Source organism: Tribolium castaneum, chromosome 7 (assembly GCF_031307605.1).
Source record: "Tribolium castaneum strain GA2 chromosome 7, icTriCast1.1, whole genome shotgun sequence".
NCBI classification, from domain to species: Eukaryota; Metazoa; Arthropoda; class Insecta; order Coleoptera; family Tenebrionidae; genus Tribolium; species Tribolium castaneum.
The window spans coordinates 16,749,222-16,770,362 of NC_087400.1; the positions used below are offsets into that span (position 1 = coordinate 16,749,222).

Here is a 21,141-nt window from a genome sequence, read left to right on the forward strand (position 1 = left end):
ACGGTCCGACATTCATTCATAGACAGATTATATATTTTTACAAGTCTGCAAAACAAAGGGGGACAACCTCCTCGTATTCCGTAATTACTTGAGTTTCGAAAGGTCGGTTATTTTGTTAATAGTAAATTTCATAAAGGATAGTGACCGCCGTAAAGGTTTTGCAATTTCACAGAGAACTATACAAATCCTTTATCATACTTCTACTTTTTTCATGTAATTCATAAAATCTGAGTGCAGGGTAACGTCCTCCACAGTTTTAGGCTAGGGCTATAAATTAATTTCTTTCCTACATCTGGTAAGTGGTTTCAATTTGTATCACGAATTACTGTAACTGTCTGGATCCTAAGGACCAAATAAGGGCTAAAGGAATTCCTCCACAAGTGTTTTTGAAACGGTAATATGTAATATGATTTCCTAAAATTCATTATTAATTTTGTCAGTCCAAATCTAGGGTCCAAATGTATTATAGCAAACGCCAGGAATGAAAATGTTTTGATCTTGGAGCAGGTTAATGGTAATTCTGTACTGTACCCGTGAAACTAGCAGCAGGGGGGTCAGATAATTGGGACATGACAATGCTTCCCCAAACCCTCGTTGAGGCTTTTAATGGCCCATTTGTAATGAAGCATCCGGATTCCGGACGATTCTATGGTGACGTAAGAGTCATGCGCTCAAGTCAGTTCCACCACCACCGGCGCTCGGTTTGTTTACACCGTGTCGCCAATAAAAGGGCGAAACCGAGCGTTCTCCAGAAGTTGCTCACTGTGCATCAAACCGGTGAGTAACTCTGGGGGTCGAGCCGTGCATCAAACCGGCAAAACCTTCTCCGACGAGTGGTGCTTGCTGCGCATCAAACCAGCACACCATCTCCACCGACCCGACCGACCTAGAGCTCCGACGAGTGGTGCTTGCTGCGCATCAAACCAGCACACCATCTCCACCGCCCAGACCGACCTGGGGCTTGGTAGGGAAATTACGACCGAGGACAACCGTGTAAATAGTGTATATAGTTAGGGATAGTTATTATTATTACTTTTATTTATCTTGGGGATTTGTTATTTTTATTTGTACAGTTTGATAGAATCAATAATTGGTTTGAGTTAGAAACCCGTTTTCTCTCTCTCTTGAGGCTTTCCAAAAGGCCCAACCGCAACCCGATCTCCGACAAAGCCGCCCGGAAAAAGGACATTACAAATTTTGGCGCCCGAGCAGGGACTGAGAAGGGTCTGAAGGAAAAGGTAAGAGAGAGAGTACAAGATGTCTGGCACCGACGACGAATTGGATTCCGACACAGAAGCTGGAGACATAAGAGTTGGATGGATCTACCGTTTGAGGAAACAGGAACTAATCAGTGACTTGAAGAGATTTGGACTCTCCACCGAAGGTACCGTTGAGGAACTACGACGTCGTCTCCGACAGTTTGTCAAAGAGAATGCGGCCGCAGTGGGAACAACTCCGGAAATAACCAACACGGAGTCTACGATGACGGCTTTCACGACGACCTATGTTCCGAACGTATTCTCCTTCAACGTACCGCCCCAAGCCGGAACTGTTCCCAGAGGGTACACCGGAATCAACACCTCCACAACCCAGGTTGAAGGATGGTATACGAGACGACCTGCCACCGAAATGCCACAGCCGACGTTCACGTACCCCGCTCCTAGACTATCGTCGTTAGAAACACAACCAGTGATTAATCCGGTAGCTCACCTGGATTTTGTGAATCAAATCCGGAAGTGGAACGTTACTTTCGATGGTAAGAATGATGCAGTTTCTTTCCTAGAACGTGTTGAGGAACTGGCCGAAGAATACATGATACCAAAGAACCATCTAGTACGGGCATTACCGGAATTACTCCGGAATCAAGCAATCCTGTGGTACCGGAATCAGAAAAGCGACATTCACTCTTGGAACGATTTCGTCAGGGTTTTCAGAGCATTTTATTTTCCTCGAGAGTACCGTGAGGGCCTTGAAGAAGAAATCTTCCGGAGGGTGCAGAGACCGCAGGAGAATGGCCGTGACTTCGTAATCCAGTTGCAAACTCTGATCCGGCGACACGGAGGATGGACAAGGGACCAAGAACTGAATTGTATATACAAACACTTGCTCCCAGAGTACCGACAATACATACGCAAAAACGACGTCCGCTCCGTAATGGAATTATTGGACCAAATCCAGGAATACGAAGGGTTGACTCAGGAAATAAGACGGTCGAAATCAGACGTGAAGAGCTGCATGAGTACCACATCAAATTGGACAAAGGCAAAGCCCGGATTTTCGATGAACACTCCGCAACAAACGTCATTACAAAGACCAAAACCGGCACCAAGACCCACATGGAGCTCGAACAGCAACAAACAGTCTGATTTAGAAAGGTTATGTTGGAGATGCGGTCAAAAGGGCCACACACGCCTACAATGCCGACAACCAGCAATACTGTTCTGCTCAAGATGTGGACGCCAAGGGGCAAAATCGATCGAGTGTCCCTGCCCCTTTAAACCGGGAAATTCAAAGGGGACTGCACCCGAAAAGGCTCCGACCAGTCCCCGGAACATTACCGGCACACCGTACCCGATTGGACAAGTTTTCCCCGATTTTGCGAATAATAGCCGAGTCTTGTGGAAAATTGTGGTAGAAAACCAAGAAATTCCGGCCCTGATTGACACCGGGTCCGTGCTCTCCTACATCAACGAAGAGACGGCCAAACATTGTATAAGTCAAGGACTGCAGCCACAATTTTTATCCTCCAGGATGCAAGCCAAGATGGCAAATGGGGTAACCGTCGATACAAACTTGTTCTTTAACATCAAATTCCAGGCAAATGACTTAGAATTTTCCTGTGATTTTCTGCTCTGTCCGAACTTAACTAGTCCAATGATCTTGGGGTTGGACTTTATCATGGAGCAACAGCTAGTATTAAATCTTGAAACCGGAGAAATTTCTCGACAGGGACAAGTCTTAGTCTGCGTAAAGACACCGCTAACTCTTGTGACCAGCGAAAGGACCGATTCCGACGTCAGCACCGCCCCTTCCGAACCTGTTGAAACCGCAACAGCGACAGTGGATACCGCCATTGTTGGGGACGGTTTTGTTGAACGTGAAATTAAAAATTTCGCTGAGGTCCAAGGGAGAACAGATATGACTGTCCACGAAATCCGTCTCACAAACCCGACTCCGATAAAACAAAGGTACCGACCCCAAAATCCGGCAATGCAGCAGATTATCGATGAGGAAGTTGACCGGATGTTCACAGAAGACATCATCGAACCATCCGAGAGCCCGTGGAGTTCTCCAATTGTCCTAGCCGACAAAAAGGATGGGAGAAAGAAGAGATTCTGTATCGATTTCCGTAAGATCAATTCCGTATCGCAAAAGGATGCATACCCGATTCCACACATTAATGGGATCTTAGACAAATTACGTGGGGCGAAATATTTTTCTAAAATTGATTTGAAACAAGGATATTGGCAAGTTCCTCTCGCCGAAGAAAGTAAGCCCATAACAGCTTTCACCGTGCCGAACCGGGGATTATTTCAATTCAAAGTTATGCCATTTGGTCTCCATTCCGCACCAGCAACGTTCCAAAGACTATTAGACCGGGTCCTGGGTCCGGAAATGGACAGTGGTGCATTCGCCTATTTGGATGACATCATTGTGCTGGGACGGACCAAAGAAGAGCACCAAGAGAACTTGGCAACAGTCTTCCGTAAGCTAAGAAAGGCAAAGCTGACACCAAATTGGGAAAAATGCTCTTTTAGTCAAACAAGGCTTGAATATCTGGGACATATTGTCTCATCACAGGGAGTTAGCACCGATCCCTCGAAAGTGAAAGCCAACCTGGAATTACCACCACCAACTAATGTCAAGGAACTTCGTCGATTTCTAGGAATAGCCTCCTGGTACCGGAAGTTCGTGCCCGTATTTTCTCAAGTCGCCGCCGCAGTAAACCGACTTCTGAAGAAGAAGCAGAAATGGGAATGGGGAAACGAACAGAAGGAAGCATTCGAGAAAATCAAACAACTACTCACCGAAGCACCCGTTCTGGCCTGCCCCGACTTCACAAAGACTTTTGTTTTACAGACCGACGCTAGTGACCTAGGACTTGGTGCGGCCCTCATACAGAACCTCGATGGAGGCGACCGGGTGATCGCCTATGCTAGTTGTAGTCTTTCGGATCAACAAACGAAATACTCAACGACAGAGAAAGAATGTTTGGCAATTGTGTGGGCGATCCAGAAAATGAGGCCGTACATCGAGGGATACCACTTCGTCGTAGAGTCCGACCACCAGCCCCTGAAGTGGCTGATGAAACAACCAGAACCCAAAGGCCGCCTAGCGAGATGGATCATGACGTTACAACAATATGATTTTGAGGTGCGATACCGGAAGGGAGTGTTGAATCAAGTCGCCGACGCCCTATCTCGTAACCCGATGCCGCAGAAATCCGGGATAGAGGCGATTGAGACTGCTCACCCCATCGACAGATGGTACCGGCAAAAATATGAAGAGGTATCAGCTACCCCAGATCTCTTTCCGGACTTTAAGATTGAAAACGACCGATTATACAAACACATTATGAACAGCCAGGGACTCACCGGAGCGCAAGAATGGAAATTGTGTATCCCGAAAGGTCAAAGAAAGCAAGTCTTGTTTGAAAATCACGACGTCCCAACCGCTGGTCATTTAGGAATCGCAAAGACGACTGCAAGACTTGCACAAAAATATTATTGGCCCGGAATGTTTCGAGAAGCCGCAAAATATGTCCAGAGCTGTGAAAACTGTCAACGTTACAAGTCCAGCCAACAAGCGAGACCCGGACTAATGCAACCCTACAAAATATACGAACCGTGGCACACCGTAAGTGTGGACTTGGTCGGCCCACTTCCCCGTTCATCAAAAGGCAACAGCTACGTACTCGTCTGCCAAGACAGGTTTACAAAATGGATAGAAGTTCAGCCCTTGCGTCGGGCCACCGCACCTGTCGTGACAAGAACTTTATACGAAAATATAATTACTCGATTTGGGTGCCCGAAAAGAATCATAACCGACAACGGAACTCAACTGGAGAGCCGACTTCTAAATAAACTGATGAAAGACTTCCACATAAAGCACCGATTAACACCGCCTTACACACCGCAGGCAAATCCAGTGGAACGAGCGAACAAAGTGTTAAAGACAATGATAGCCCAATACTGTGAAGAAAACCAAAGGAAATGGGACGAAAATCTTTGCAGTTTCCGCATGGCTATCAACTCGTCAAAACATGAGTCCACTGGATTCACCCCAGCCTATTTGAACTTAGGGCACGAACTCCGGATGCCTTCGGCGCTACTACAAGAAGACAAAAATGAGGAAATCGGATTTGACCCGGAAACAGAGGACGCCGCGATCCAGGAATACCCGAAAAGGATTCAGGAGCTACAAGAACAGTTCGAACTAGTACGACTAAACCTTTCTAGGGCATTCACCACGCAAAAGAAGTACTATGACCGCCGCCGTCGAGAGTGGTCATGTCACCCAGGTGACCGCGTTATGAAACGAGATCACGTGTTGTCTTCGGCCGCTCGAGGGTTCGCTGCCAAGCTCGCTCCCAAATATTCCGGCCCGTACATAATCACCAAAGTCCTCTCTCCTGTAGTATTTAACCTAAAACATGCTTCCTCCGGACAGATCCTGAAGAACGTCCATATCAAAGATTTAAAACCCGCGCACTAAATTTCTTATTTTGCAGTAAAAGATGGAATCAACACCGCCGAGAAACCGCCACTCCGAGTCCATCGAGACAAAATTGGTGCGCCTGTTTGGACAATCCCCGGAAAGCCCCTATCTGGAGCTATATGCATCCCCATTGCCAGGTCTCGTGTCGCCGCTCCCGCCAACACCGTCCCCAGTCCGCAGAAGGGAGATTCAGGAGGCCCTTATTAAGAAGCTGGGAACAAGCCCCATATTGGCAAGCCCGACAGCCTGGCTGGAATCCCCGAAAACTCCGGTGCAGTTTTCCCCGGAACCGGAAAAACCCGTTACCCCTGGCAAAAGCATCGCCCAGGAGGTTCTGGACGTTTTCCGGTCGAAGCCAAGGATACTGCCGAAAATTCCACCGGCGCCGGAACCGATCAACCTGGCAGTCCCACTTTGGACTTTCCGGCCAGCGGGTAATACAGAGGGGCGATGCCGATTCAGATTCCCGACAACCACCGGCGGCTTCCGATGGGTCCTCCTGCCACCGAGACCGAAGACGGCGGACAAGGCGACGGGCGTATCCGGCATTACGTCATGCCGTTTCTGAAGAAAGGGGGGGGTGTAATGAAGCATCCGGATTCCGGACGATTCTATGGTGACGTAAGAGTCATGCGCTCAAGTCAGTTCCACCACCACCGGCGCTCGGTTTGTTTACACCGTGTCGCCAATAAAAGGGCGAAACCGAGCGTTCTCCAGAAGTTGCTCACTGTGCATCAAACCGGTGAGTAACTCTGGGGGTCGAGCCGTGCATCAAACCGGCAAAACCTTCTCCGACGAGTGGTGCTTGCTGCGCATCAAACCAGCACACCATCTCCACCGACCCGACCGACCTAGAGCTCCGACGAGTGGTGCTTGCTGCGCATCAAACCAGCACACCATCTCCACCGCCCAGACCGACCTGGGGCTTGGTAGGGAAATTACGACCGAGGACAACCGTGTAAATAGTGTATATAGTTAGGGATAGTTATTATTATTACTTTTATTTATCTTGGGGATTTGTTATTTTTATTTGTACAGTTTGATAGAATCAATAATTGGTTTGAGTTAGAAACCCGTTTTCTCTCTCTCTTGAGGCTTTCCAAAAGGCCCAACCGCAACCCGATCTCCGACAAAGCCGCCCGGAAAAAGGACATTACACATTTAATGCAAATTTCGCTTCTAAACGTGACGGTCATAACAAGGTCACAAGGTCAAACCTAACCTAAACAACTAATCAAGCAACGAAACGTATTTAAACGTTTTCTTATTTGTTTTTAAGTGATTTAGTATTTAAATTTTGTCCTACTTTACTACAAGAAAGAAATATTTCAATTTTTATTATTGTTTACATTTGTCATCTGTCAAACACATCAAACAAACATTCAACACCCTAGTTACCTAAATTTGAGCTCTTATCTAGGTTTATCTAGTCTCGGTACGCGCTAAGACGTATCTCAAATAGATCTGTCCCCAATTATACGAATAAATTAGAACACTTTATTGGAAATCTACCGGAACAACAAAAAGAATTAGTCTCAACCTGCATAGAAACTTCCCAAAAAAATAAGCATGGGGTACCATACACTCTAAATTGGGTATATACTTGTCTTGTAATGAGAATTAAGAGCCCCCAGTTGTATGAGCATATGAGAAGAGAAAAACTTACGCCATTACCTTGGCATAATACATATTAAATTACATAAAAAAATTGACGGCAATTTTGATTTTAAATAAATATTTATTTACCGACTTTTGTGTAAATCAGACGCTTTATTGCCGAGTGAAGTTTTAAACGTCCAGTGATAACGATAGGTTTATCATCCACGAGGTGAAATAAATGAACCGATTTACACGAAAATGAGGTCAATACATTTTATTCTTCGAATTAGGCATTCTTCAACAAAGCATAAAATTGCTTTAAATTTGTTAAAAATAATCTGACGTTTCGAATTGAGAAATGTCAAACAGTCAAGACTTTCCTTACACAGGAAAAAAACCGTACATTTTGACAGTGTTGAAGAATAAACAAAATAATTTGATGCTTGGGTAGACATGGCCTGATCTTCGAAGCCGGACGAAGTGCAAAGAATAAAAAAATCGAATAGAAACGGGCATGACTGAAGGAGGTTGTCCAAAAAAAAAAACCTTAACATCTGTTGGCTAAGAGCTGCTCGATATAATAAAAAACGTTTCATTGGAAGGTTACGAAGTTCAAGAATCGGTGACAAATTTCAGCTTCGTTGAACAAGCCTGATAGCCCTGATGTAATTAAAATGCAAGAATGTAGTGTTGCGAATGCCATAGAGAATGAAGTCATGGTTTTTCAAGTAGATGAACCCGTGATTTTCACAGAACTCTAGTTTCACAAAACTCTAGTTATACAACATATAACAATATGTTGTCAAACTTGGAGCCCGAGTCAGAACCTCATCATGACAAATTTAAGAAAAATACACTAGATACCAAAAGTCCAACTAAGAAACAATTACATAAAAAATTGGACAATTTAATAAATTCAACTGTGTCAGCCTCATCTTTTGGAAGCCACTTAAAAGCAAAACTATACCTAAAAAAAGAGAATATTATAATAGTAAAGGCGTTAAAATCCATAGCGCAAACAGTAAAATTTCCCTAATATTCAATGCATTATTTTCTATTTATACGTGAAAATGCCATTTGGTTTAGTAAACACTCCTGTAGTATTTCAAAGAACTACGAACAAAGTATTGGGTCTGTTGTGATTTCGAAACCGACACAGAAGCTGTCAAAAACGTTCAGATCCCAGTGAAGAAAGTTTGCGAAACGTTTCTTCTTTCAAGAAAGAATTGATTTACCTAGGCCATGAAGAAAGGCAAGAAGGCATTAGGCCTGGAAGTAAGAAAGCAATGTTTGTGGAGAAGTTTCCAACTCCAGGAAACGTAACATTTGACAATTTGTTAGTGTCGGCAAGCTTTTTCAGAAGAAACATGTAGAACTTTGTTTCGATTAAGCGTCCCTTAACAAAGTTAACTGGAAAGAACGTAACTTTCGAATGGTCGAATAAGCAAGAAGAGGTCTTCAACGAAGCATCGATTAGTGGAAAGGGTTGTGCTAGCTTTGTATCATCGCCGTCTGTATAGAATAAATAGAATGACACTTTATCTCGCCTGGGCATTTGTAAAGTTCAAGTTATTCTCGTCAGCGCTACAGTTCGAGCGGAATATTTGACACATCCTGCACTTGACGGTAAATTGTTTTTCAAAACTACAAAATATCCATTGCATATGGTGTTTTGTTGTATCTTTCCGTCGAGATTTTGTTAGTTGCGTTTTTCTTTGTCGTTGTTGACAGCTCATTAATAACCTGACACTATTAGCAGTTAACGCCAGAAGTTGACGTACTACACATAACAACGTGCGAAATTATGGATTCACTGTTCCAATGCATTTTTTACGAAATGCACAGGCGGGACATTGATAAATTTTATTAAGGAGGCGGTACTTTGTTTGATCCACTAATGATTACAGAAAGACATGCTATTGTTTGAAAATGAGGATTAGGTAGTATAATGATGCAAGGCAGAGCGACCTGCACCCTGTACAGGAGGTCTATTCTCCAGATTCGAATACATTAATTCGCACACGGTTTAAGTGAAATCGAATGCGAATATTTTCGCACGATTTGCGTTCGGATTTATTCGAGTGGGTGCATAGCAATCGAATAGCACTTGCGCAGGCGGGTGTTAATTATCAAAAGTCAATTACTGTCATACTGTCAAATCATCGGCGAAATAATACATATTTAAATAGTGAGATGGAGTCGAATTCAGCGAAAAAAAGTCGCCACTGCAGTCAGGAACAAAAAAATTTGTTAGTGAACTTAATTAAAAGTAGTCCTCATCTGTTAAGCGGCAAATTTTCGGCACAATGAACAGCAAAAGATGCCAGTAAAAAGTGGCAAGAAATTGCTGAAGTTTTAAATGCAATTCCGGAGGCAACTAAAGAATGGAAACAGTAAAAATTGTTGATAAATTGTCATAATTTTTGTTTTTGGCCTGTTTCTTATTATTTTGAAGTTTACCTTGTTTCTACGTATAAATAAAACCCTTGACAAAAATCTGTATTTATGTAAAATAATTTCGTACAATATTTTGACGAAATCTTCGTCCATTTAAAACATCTCTATTGACACGAAGTGGTTCGTCAGGGTTTTGGTTATACACGAGATCATTGTAAATACCAAAATCTAGCCCTGCTGCATTGTCTTCATCAACAAAATCTTCGACATTAAAGTGCCGACAAATGTTGTGTAAAACCACACAAGCATTGACAATCTTTGATGCCTTCAGTGATGCATAGTGCAATGCACGATGTTTAAATAGGCAACGAAAATGCATTTTCAAAACGCCATTGCATCGTTCTATTAGGCTTCGCACACTTTTGTGGCGGCTGTTGAAGCGCTCTTCAGGGCTTCCAGGGTTTACATTTAAAAATGGGGTCAGTAACCAGGGTCTTAATGGATACCTACTGTCGCCTTTGAAAAGCCACGAATAAGCATAGATTAGTGAAGATAAATTTAAGCGATATAAATTAGATTACCCAGAAGGAAAAAACTTTTATGTCCATTTTGATGTAAATTTGTCAAAAGTGGTTGCACATTACTGGTCCTCCAAATGTGTGCGTCATGAGTGCTTCCCGGAAACTTTGCGTTAACATTTAAGATTCGAAGCTCCGAGTCACATATCTATGTAGAAAGTAATTTGTATTTAAAAAATTAGTAATATTAACCGTTTAAAGGGAGTTACCAGCTGAAAATTTAACGAATGATAATTTTTTCTATTTACAAAAATATGTTCAGGCATATTAGCGTTTAAAATATTAGGGGGCCACAGAGCCACGTACGTACAGTCCAAACATCCAATAACTCCCGCAAAACCTTGATTTTTAAAAAACCTAAAATTTTTAAAAATAGTAACATTTGTAATAAAACTTATAAATTACTGAGTTCTAAGACTTCTTAATTCAACCAAATTTCTTGGAAAATGTACCCATTGATTAAATACGGCTTGGTGGTTTAAAGCATTTGTCACTTCATCAATTGCTCTTGATGTAGAAGACTGTGAAACTGCCATAAAAATATTTTTTCCTACTGGACGTTGGTAACTACCGGTACCATAAAAGTTTAAGGCAAGCAAAACCTAAACATTTAAACATTTCATTTTACTCACTCTTAATATCCCAATACCAATATTTGCAAAATAACTAAATAACCAGAATTACGTTACCTTTGTGGTTTTATCTAAACTTCCAGCTCTTGTAGGAGGAAGTAAATATGGAGAAACTAAATTTATTATAAATCGCGCCACGTCTTTAGTAACTCTAAAATTAAAAAAAAAATTACGAATCACAGCATTCATCAAAGGCATTGTAATTGTTGTAAACGTGTCTTCTATTTGCGGCTGCAATTTCCTGTCTTTCCTCATTCTCAATAACAGCCAGCAACGCTACTTCATCAAAGTTTGCCATCTCAAGAAAAAAACAAAGACTTGTAAAAATGCCAATTTGACATTACGTTACAATGTTGTCATATTTACAAACCATATTCGTATGCGTATATTTTCGAATGCGAAACTTAAATTCGAAGTAGTTCGAGAATAGGCGAAAAGAAAAGTGTGCGAAAGTAACATACGAAATTTTTCGCATGCGAATATTTTCGAACGATTTCGAATATTGACCCCCTGAATGGCATCATATACAGTCAAAGGACAACCCTGCCGATCTTCTCAGTAGAGGCACCACAGCATCGAATCTTGCCAACGCAAACAATTGGTGGCATGGTCCAAGTTGGTTGTCTTCTCATCAATCATTTTGGCCTAAATCTTTAAAAACATTTTCTGGAGAACTACCGGAAATGAAGAAAAGTACTATGTCTCTTGTTACCAACATATCTGACAATGTGATTGTTGAACTCATAAACAAGTATTCCAGTTTAATTAAACTTCAGCGAATCGTTGCATTTTGTCTTCAGTTTAAATTTAATTGCGTAAACCCACAAAATAGACAAACAGGCCCTCTTTCTGTAGAAGTTCTTAATTATACTCTTGAGTTAATTATAAAATGCGTTCAAAATGAAGCATTTCATGACGGGATTCAATGCATAAAACGAAACAAGTCTGTATCTTCTAACAGCAAAATAAAATCATTGAACCCATTTCTCGATAAAAACGAATTATTAAGAGTAGGAGGAAGAATCAAGCATAGCCACATTTCTTTTGACTCAAAATTTCCTTATATTCTTCCTAAAGATCATCAGTTTACAAAGATCGTGATTTTGTATTATCATTTGAAATATCTTCATTCCGGACCTCAAGGAACGCTTCATGCCATCCGCCAAAGATTTTGGATAATTAGTGGCAAAAGAGCAGTGAGCAAAATTACTCGTTCTTGTTTAGTGTCTCAACGTTTTGACGCGCAACCACTAGAACCTTTAATGGGAGACCTTCCCAAACCTTGAGTCGTTCCATCTAGACCTTTTTCAATTTGTGGTACAGATTTTGCCGGACCTTTTTCGTTGCGTTCAAGTACTACACGCGGAGCAAAAATAACAAAGGCCTACTTATGCATTTTTGTATGCTTTAGCGTGAAGGCAGTGCATCTAGAAATAGTGAGCTTATTAAGTACCGACGCATTTATAGCTTGTTTAAAACGATTCCTTGCTCGCCGAGGTTATTGTAAGGAGATTCGGTCGGATAATGGAACAAATTACGTAGGAGCTTCTAACTATCTTCGCGAAGCATATAAACTTTTCTCAAGAAATGCTCATAACGACAGAGTGTCTGATTTCTTAAGTCAAAATTCCATATCATGGAAATTCAGTCCAGCCAGGGCACCCCATTTTGGAGGTTTATGGGAATCGGCTGTTAAATCAACAATCAACTTAATACTCTTTTTTGTCAAATTGAGTCCGTGTTGAACTCTCGACCATTAATTCCATTGTCATCTGAACCAAATGATATTCTCTTCCTAACTGCTGGCCACTTCCTAGTTGGTGAATCCCTTTTGGCTTTGCCAGAAGCTAACTTGACACAAATGAAGCAGAACAGGCTCAAAAGGTTTCAACTAGTACAACAACTCAATCAATACTTTTGGTCCATTTGGTCCAAGGAATACTTGCACCTCTTGCAAACACGAGCCAAGTGGCAGATGTCATCCGACAACGAATGTCCAATAGAAACCATTGTCCTGTTGAAGGAATCAACGCCGCCGCTTTTGTGGAAGATGGGAAGTGTCATCGAAATTCACCCTGGTTCGGACGGGGTAGTGCGAGTAGTGACTGTCAAAACCTCGTCTGGTGTTCTTAAGCGACCAGTGACAAAACTTGTGCCTTTAATAAGAGAATCATCACCCCAGTGAACCAACTTTGTGTTTAAGTGATGTTTTATTAGTTTTTTTTTTAGAATTGTTAATTTTTTACATTCATTTTGTTTTGAAAATCCTTTCAAGGGTGGCGGCATGAACGGACTTTGATTATATTTCCCGCCCGATTAGATGTAATGTACCGCACCTGCGCGAGAGACGAATAGACGCCATACAAGAACAAAGAAAAGTGCGTTTCATTTTGCAAGCTGTGCAATTTTGTTATTCAATCAGTAATCGCTAATCAGCTTGAAAGACGTACGTTTTTTCTTAATTTCTGTCTCTGTTGTTTTACATACGACTTCAGATGTGATGCAGGAGCAGTCATTTTACCAAAACACAAACTCCTGCAAAATGTTAGCTCACAACACAATCACAATCGACAACTCATGATTTTGACGTTTGTATTTGACGTTTACTAGCCCAAACGTAGGTCGTAGCGTTAATTGTATGCAGCGAAAGACTGACGAATCATTAGTAAAGACATTGCTTACGTCACAGCGCAAACTTTCTATTATTACACAAAAAGTGCCGATTTAAAAAATCTCAGACCGATATTACTAGACATCATGTTGTGTCTACTTTCAGAACCTGCAATTTTCAAAAACTTTTACTTTCGAGTATAACACTCCATTGTATTTCCGATGCATTCATTTTACTACTACCAGATATTAGTATCTGGTAACGCACTGCGTTGGAAATAATTTCTATAGCTAACTAACCATTTACTCGTACCTAGTAGAACAAATTATTAACGATTAAGTAAAAAGATGTTTCACATGGTACATGAACAACAGTCTAATATAGCAGAATCAGAAACAGAAAAAACTTTAAATCCTGAAGAGGCATATAAAGGTAAATTTTCAAGAGGTAAATTGTAGTTACGATTTTTCTATTTTAGTAGTTGTAGCGCCTTTCAATGAAAATGAAAATGACAGTCAGCGAAATACTGTTGTAGATAAAAATATAAGATCTATCAAAGCAAATAAGAAAAATTTAAAAAACATTGTATTAGCTCAACAAGAAACCTTTAATGGTGATAGTGTTCCTAGTTTGTTCATTAAATGTTATTCTTACGGACAAAGAAAACAGTATACTTTCTCAAGTGAATCTGAGCCTAAAGTTGATACATGTTCTAACTCTTCGTATGAGGATTAAGAGTACATTCCTAGCCATGATTACTCCAGTTCGGATAATGAAACCCTTGCCGAAGAATCAGTATCCGACGATGAAGCTGAAAATGATGACTCAGAAGAAAAAATTAGAGATAGAAATAGACCAGATGTGTGGAGAACTGGAAATACACCTAGAAACTACAACATTATATAACAGTGGAATGACTGTACAATCAACATCGATAATCGTTTATCTCCTCTAGATGCATTTTCATTGTTTATCATAGATGACATTCTACAAATGATTCTTTTGATGACAAACAGGTATGCTTAACAATAATGAAGTACCCAACGTAAGAGCACCAAAATCGACATAAAATAATTAAACTCCAAGTACAAAAGACAAAATAAAAAGATTTTTTAGTATAACTATCTGCATGGGTTTTGCTAAGGTTTGAATACTCTGTGGGAGTGTTAAGTAATACTTAGTGTTAGCGGTTAGTGTTTTTAGTTAGGTGAATAGAAACAACTTTTACAATAGTGAGCTTGTAAACTGTGTCAAGTGTACTCAAGTTTCGAAGAACAAACAAGGCGCAAATAAAGTAATTATCACGCTTCACAAGTAAGTTAATCAACATAGTGTTGTTAATTATGGTATTTGATTAAATGCATTGAGACTATTACTTTAACACATAAATGTAAAATCTCTACTCTTACAGGTCACGCAAAAAGAACAAAATAAATAAAGAAGACTTTACTTCTTTCTTTCTTTGTTCAAGACACTTTGAAGAACATTGTTTTATTTGCAGTTCATTGAAGAAGGCGATGTTGCGTACAAATACGGTCCCCACAATCTCATTTACTTACTCACAAAGCGTAAGTTTGTTTATTATATGCATGGATTTATTGTTAATAATGTTTCGGTTCATTATGATACAACGTTCACGATTGTTTTAAAATCGGACTATCTATGAAAATCTGACATTTTATTTGGCAGTATTGTGAGTTGTCATAAGAAATTTATTTTGGGTTATTCGGAAGTAAAATTACCGTTGGGAGCGCCACTGAGCTAGGTTGAAAACAGTAACCATAAATGGCGGGAAAATGTTTATTCGGAAATTTTGAGCGTTGTACGAATTTTGAGGCTTCACAATTATTGTAATGCCTATGCGGAATGACTTTGTATCTTTGGTGGAAGAAACGAATGTTGACAAATTAGAGATGACGAGGAAAACACGAATAACGAAGGACTGTTTGGTTCACTTTCTTTATTGGAAAATTATTACAAAGACATTGAAAAGCCTACCTTTTGGCATAATTTACGTTTAAATGTATCAGCAGTTGTTAATCTTTATTGTAGTTTTGTAGATTTACCGCAGCATTTCATGATTTTTTCAGTAGAAAATTCTAACCTAAAATTCATAACACTTCACTAATTTATTGGTTTCTTGAGCCAAACTTTGTGTTCGCTGTGATCCATTGCTTATAATCTTTAATTAGACAACTGTTTGGTAACACTTTGTAATCAAAATTTAAATATTTTTCACTTTTTATCCACTTTCAAGTTCCAACAATAAACACTTTATACCACGAAAAACTACAGAACCAAAGTCAACGCTAGTACGTACTTTTAAAGTAATTCTTTCTATTGTAAGTAATTAACACTATAGACGCAAAATTGTTGAACAATTCATTAAATGTCAGTTGATGTCAGTTAAATGTGGCATTACGAAAATTTCTTTACTGTTTTCGACATAATTCAAAAGTCATCACCAGAGGGCGTCTAGTTAATTTTATTTCCGAATAATATAATTGATGACAACCAAGGACTGTTGTCAGTTTGCTTCGTTTTTTAAATAAATAATTGAATACGTTTTTATTGTTATTCTACTCATTATCATCTTTCTTGCATCCTTCAAAGCATCTTTTGATACACACTTTCTTATCAACAGAAATTATTTTCGACATTTAAAATTAATAAGCAGTAGAACTGACAACACAGCGAATTTTTGACAAGACAACGTCATAAAGACAGTACCGGACAGAACCTGAGGCCAACCTAACAAAAATATATCTACGCTTGCTGAGAATTTAAAACAATCGTGAACGGATAAGAGATTCATCGCGAGGAACCTGCCATACCATCTTGTAGCAATTATAACATAACAAATAAGGAGCCTATTGATAAAGACGACAATTCAGCGCATGAATTACTAAATTGGTAAAAAAAATACAAAATCTTACACTTAAAACATCTGAGGAAAAAAGAGGAAATCAAAAATAACAAGTACATTGACAAAAAAAATTACTGAACATGTAAGTCGTAAAAATCGTCGAAAAGACATACAAATTATAAAGTTAAAGTACTCCTTATCTTGTAAGATTATATGATGATCATGACAACGACGTGTTCTGTCCGTCTCATTGCTGTGGTATTGTCCAATTTTTTACTTTTGTGTTTTAAACACGAAAAATAATAAAAATAGAGTTAGTTGTGTTCCTTCAAACATCCAGTTTAAGAAATGAAATAGAAGTGCTTCGAAAACAAATGCTCCCCATACCTAAATATAGATACCCCGGACAAGTACTTTTAATAAGAAGTTTAATGACAGTTTACAGTTTAAATCCTTCGTTTTACGGTTAAGTTTTCTGTAATAAACTTTATTACTCGAGGTGGTCACTAAAGAATATACTCGTATGAGTGCCAATGGACTTGGCGAATTGGTGGTGAATATTTGAAAATTGCATTGTTTTGCTTTTGTAGATATGGTGTATTCATTTTTCAAAACACTTAAAAACTAATATTAAGAAAAAGTTATTGCTAGAACAATGAAGAACTGATTTCGTTATTGCTGACTATACTAAATATCAGCCGTGCATAAACACTATAAACAAAATCAGTTTGACTTTGATATGCACCAATTAGATTAGTTATTATACAAACTAACCTTTAATTTAAGAAAATCACCAAACTTTTTCGAGGCTTCTTCGTCCTGAGCTATCAGTGTTAAAGAGACATCTGCCATGTGTGGAAAATTTCCTCTTTTCTTAACGTATAATAAAGTTATACAATAAGAAACAATGCTTCTTAAAAGCTACAAAAGTAACGAATGACCTTATACAGGGTGTCTCAAAACTTGCAAATCCCGAATTCAAAGCGTAATAGAAAATCACTTCAATAGCCCAAATGTAGAAACAAAATGAAGATTTGGAGCTTCCCCACAACGATATTAATATTAGATAAAGCCATATTTCAGCTATAGCAACTTCATAATAGTTATTTATGTTACAAAGCCGTGAACTAAGAATTTTTTTTATGAGAATGAATATTATTTGGCGAGACGCAGGCTAAGCCAAATAATCATTCTAATTTAGGGCTTCCCCACAACGATATTAATATTAGGGGAAGCCATATTTCAGCTATAGCAACTTCATAAAAGTTATTTATGATACAAAGCCGTGAACTAAGACTTTTTTATTATAATGAATATTATTTGGTGAGGCGCAGACCGAGCCAGATAATCTTTCGAATAAAAAAAGATAGTTCATGGCCATGTGGCATGCAAAATTTTGTGTGAAACTGTAAAAAATTTAAAAATTAAAATTAAAAAAGTAGCGAACAAAAAAATCGAAAAAAATTTACAAAACTACGAATCGACTATTCAAGGACTGGTGTGGCGAGAAAGAGGTTAGAAACATTTTTGAAAGTGTGCAAATTCTCTAATACGTGTAATCATATTAATAAATAACGTTCGAATTATCTAATAAAAGCTAATTTCATTCAAGATCATGACCCGTAAAAAAACCGCCGAACAATATAATTCAATAGTTGCGACATTCGTTGGTGAAAAAAGAATTAATTTCGCCTTATCGGATCCATACAAAATGCGATGTGCAGCTGCTGTGGTGAATTGAAACACCAAAATGGAACATTCTAAGTTTTTGCAAAACGAATTTTCTCTCAGGTATAAAAAATTCTTCGACCCATGGAAGTAAGGCGTCTGTAAAAAGCGACTTGAAAAAATTAGTCAAACAAAAAATTACAAAAAAGCCTCAAAGACAACAACTCTGGTGGAAATTAAGTGTCCATACACTGCCTTCAAGCTGGGGCTTACACCCGAAGATGCTATAATGCAAAAGAAAATTACGTTTTGGCATGTAAAACACCAACAAATCCGCAGAAAGATTTACAATGCGACCGGGGGGTCTGAGTGCCTGTTAAAAATGATTAGATTTGTCACGTCTCACTTTCTTGTTAATCTTGTTCATCGAAAACAATAATGACTTTTGTTTCCGTTGAAAAAGGAATTTGATCGAGATCAACAACCAACCCAGAGAAACTTAAACCATGTAACTAGAAAAGGGATTAGCCGCTTAATAACAATTTAAGGGTTTCACATTATTTATAATCGGTATTACAATAGATAACTTGTTTATCTAATAATTTCTTTATCTAAGGCTGGTATTTAGAAAGTACTTTATTTGTGAACACACACCTGGCTAATTTTCTATTACCCAGAAATTATTAACGTAAATTTAATTGGTTTTGGTTACTCTTTTTCAAAAGTTAAAAGTCACTTCTAGAAGCACCTAACAAAACCCTAATTAACGTGCTTTGTTTACTAACTTTAATTTAAAACAGTAAACTCCTATTGCGGGACTATTTCCTAAACTATAACGCTTTGGAGCTATTTTGTTTTGTACAAATTTCAATGTATAAATTGATAATAATGATAATAATTATAGCATTAAAAAAATTCACACGACTTTGTTTCGTCAAAAAATGACACCTACAGTGGCGAGCAAAAAATTTTGGACACTTTTGTCATTTCCTTGTCAAAAAGGATAGAGTATTGCCCACGATTATGTCAATGAAATGTCAAAAGTGCTCACCAATGTACACTGTTATTCTTAATAAAAACCTAATTTACACTTTGTTAATTTTTAAAATATAGCAAATAATATGCTGAAAAGAAATATCTTAGTTTTCAAAGGCCTCAGCTGTGCATGCTAGATATATTATGATTATGACAGTATAGCAACATTAATGACGTAATTGGTTTTTGAATGATAACGTAATTTATTATTTTTGTAAATAACAACTGAAATTTCTGCTTACTGTTTTTGACAGTACACTTTTTAGTAATAAAAAATAAAATCATGCGGCTATCCACAGGTATAAATTGCAAAATAAGTTCTCCGTTTTATAAAAATCTAATTTGAATGCAATTTCAGGAATAAGAGCGGCAATAACATACAGGAAAAAAGAAGCGGATAAGGTTTCGGCGGCTGGAAGGTTACGGCAGGATATTTTGTGCCCAGCATGTGTTTGGAGAACACAAAGATTGTGCAAACTATTTCTGCCAACGAAAATCGGATACAAACACATGGGAAGCAATTTCCACTGAACTAAAGGGACAAATTCAAAATATTTTACGCACTCTGGCAAGTCATTCCAGAAGCTTCTTATGTGATGCTGATAATAATGTGGTGGAAGGATTTAACTCCATAGTATCAAAATTCATTGGTGGAAAAAGAATAAAATTACAGCTTGTCACAATCATACGAAACAACATGTATGGCAGCTGTAGTTTCTTTCAACAGCAAACACGCCCACACGTATCTTGGAAGAATTTCGAAAAGGTCTCGCAATCGTTTACTAGAAACCATGGAAATTCAAAGGCGTAGGACAGCAATGAGAACGTGGGAAATGGCTAGAAAAAAAAAGAAAGAAAAGTGCAAGCGACAAATGATAAAGGAAATGCTGATTATGGAGAAAAAATTACGAAAAACCGGATATGACTCCTGAAATTTTCGAAGAGAACAAAAAGGCGTTTCTTCAAGGATTAGAAAAAACAAATGCCGAAAGGGGTCCGCTGCAAGAGTCCACAAGGCTTCAAGCTGGCTCCGGACAATGGCTCGAAGAACGCAGAAAGTTGCTTACTGCTTCCAGTTTTGGGAGAGTTTGTAAAATGAATGCTACCAATAGTTCTGCCAATACAATTAAGAGTTTGTTATATCAAATAAAAACTTTAAATGTGCCGTCCATCAACCACGGAAAGGTTAATATGAGGAAAAAACGAGGCTCCAACTAATGCAGCAAGAAAATATTACAATTGTGAACTGTGGTCTATTTGTCAACAAAAAGTGGAATTTTTGGGTGCTTCACCAGACGGTCTGATTTTGGATTCGGACTCCACTGTAGATATTAAGTGTCCATACTCCGCGTTCCAGAAAAAAATGTAATTTGAGGAAGCAGTTATTTAAAAAAAATAACTTTTTGGAAACAAGAAGCAGCGACAAGAGTTCTCAAAATCAATAAAAATCACGATTAGTATTACCAAATTCAAAAGCAGCTCCAAATAGCTGACAAAGAGTCCTGCCTCTCAGGTGTTTGGTTAGGAGATAATTATCCTCTAAAAACACAATGGCTAATGAAGGACAATGAGTTTTGGGAGGAAAAAATGTGTTAATTCTAAAAACCAAAATTCTAAAAATCAAAGTTTAACTATGAATTGGATAATCGGTTGCTTGTTTTCAAAATTCAAGGCGAAAACAGATAAAATAAGCGTCCTGTATAATTGATTGTCGACGTTTCGACACCTTTTTTTGGGTTTCAATAGGACAATAAATAGGAAACGATTCGTGTAGCGCTAAAGGAGAACCAGTCTGTTAAACAGTTACCAAAATTTCTTTTTCTATGGTATCTGTTTAACATTACATGGTACTTATGATTACATTAGAGATGAGTATAGAGGTCATAGATAAATTGTTATGTAATGTAAAAAAGTACCCGTAAAAGCACCTACGCCCTAACGCCTTACACAAATGTATCCTTGCTTCCCGCACCTGTTGTTACCAGATGGGACACTTGGAATTGAAGAAATACCACTCCATTGTAAAAATAAATCCTA

At 38.8% G+C, this 21,141-nt stretch overlaps 1 protein-coding gene and 1 long non-coding RNA gene across 2 annotated transcripts in view; both read right to left on the reverse strand.

The window, feature by feature from the left end:
* Positions 1-21,141, reverse strand: part of LOC135266782 (uncharacterized) — a 32,713-nt gene that overhangs the window by 10,575 nt on the left and 997 nt on the right. The window lies entirely within an intron of this gene.
* Positions 8,416-11,325, reverse strand: LOC135266744 (putative nuclease HARBI1). The gene is made up of 3 exons (XM_064357980.1): positions 10,698-11,325; positions 10,541-10,649; positions 8,416-10,440 (listed from the first exon to the last, which is right to left on the reverse strand). Exons 1-3 carry the CDS (start codon positions 10,826-10,828, stop codon positions 10,273-10,275), a joined length of 408 nt encoding a protein of 135 aa, XP_064214050.1. The 5' UTR covers positions 10,829-11,325; the 3' UTR covers positions 8,416-10,272.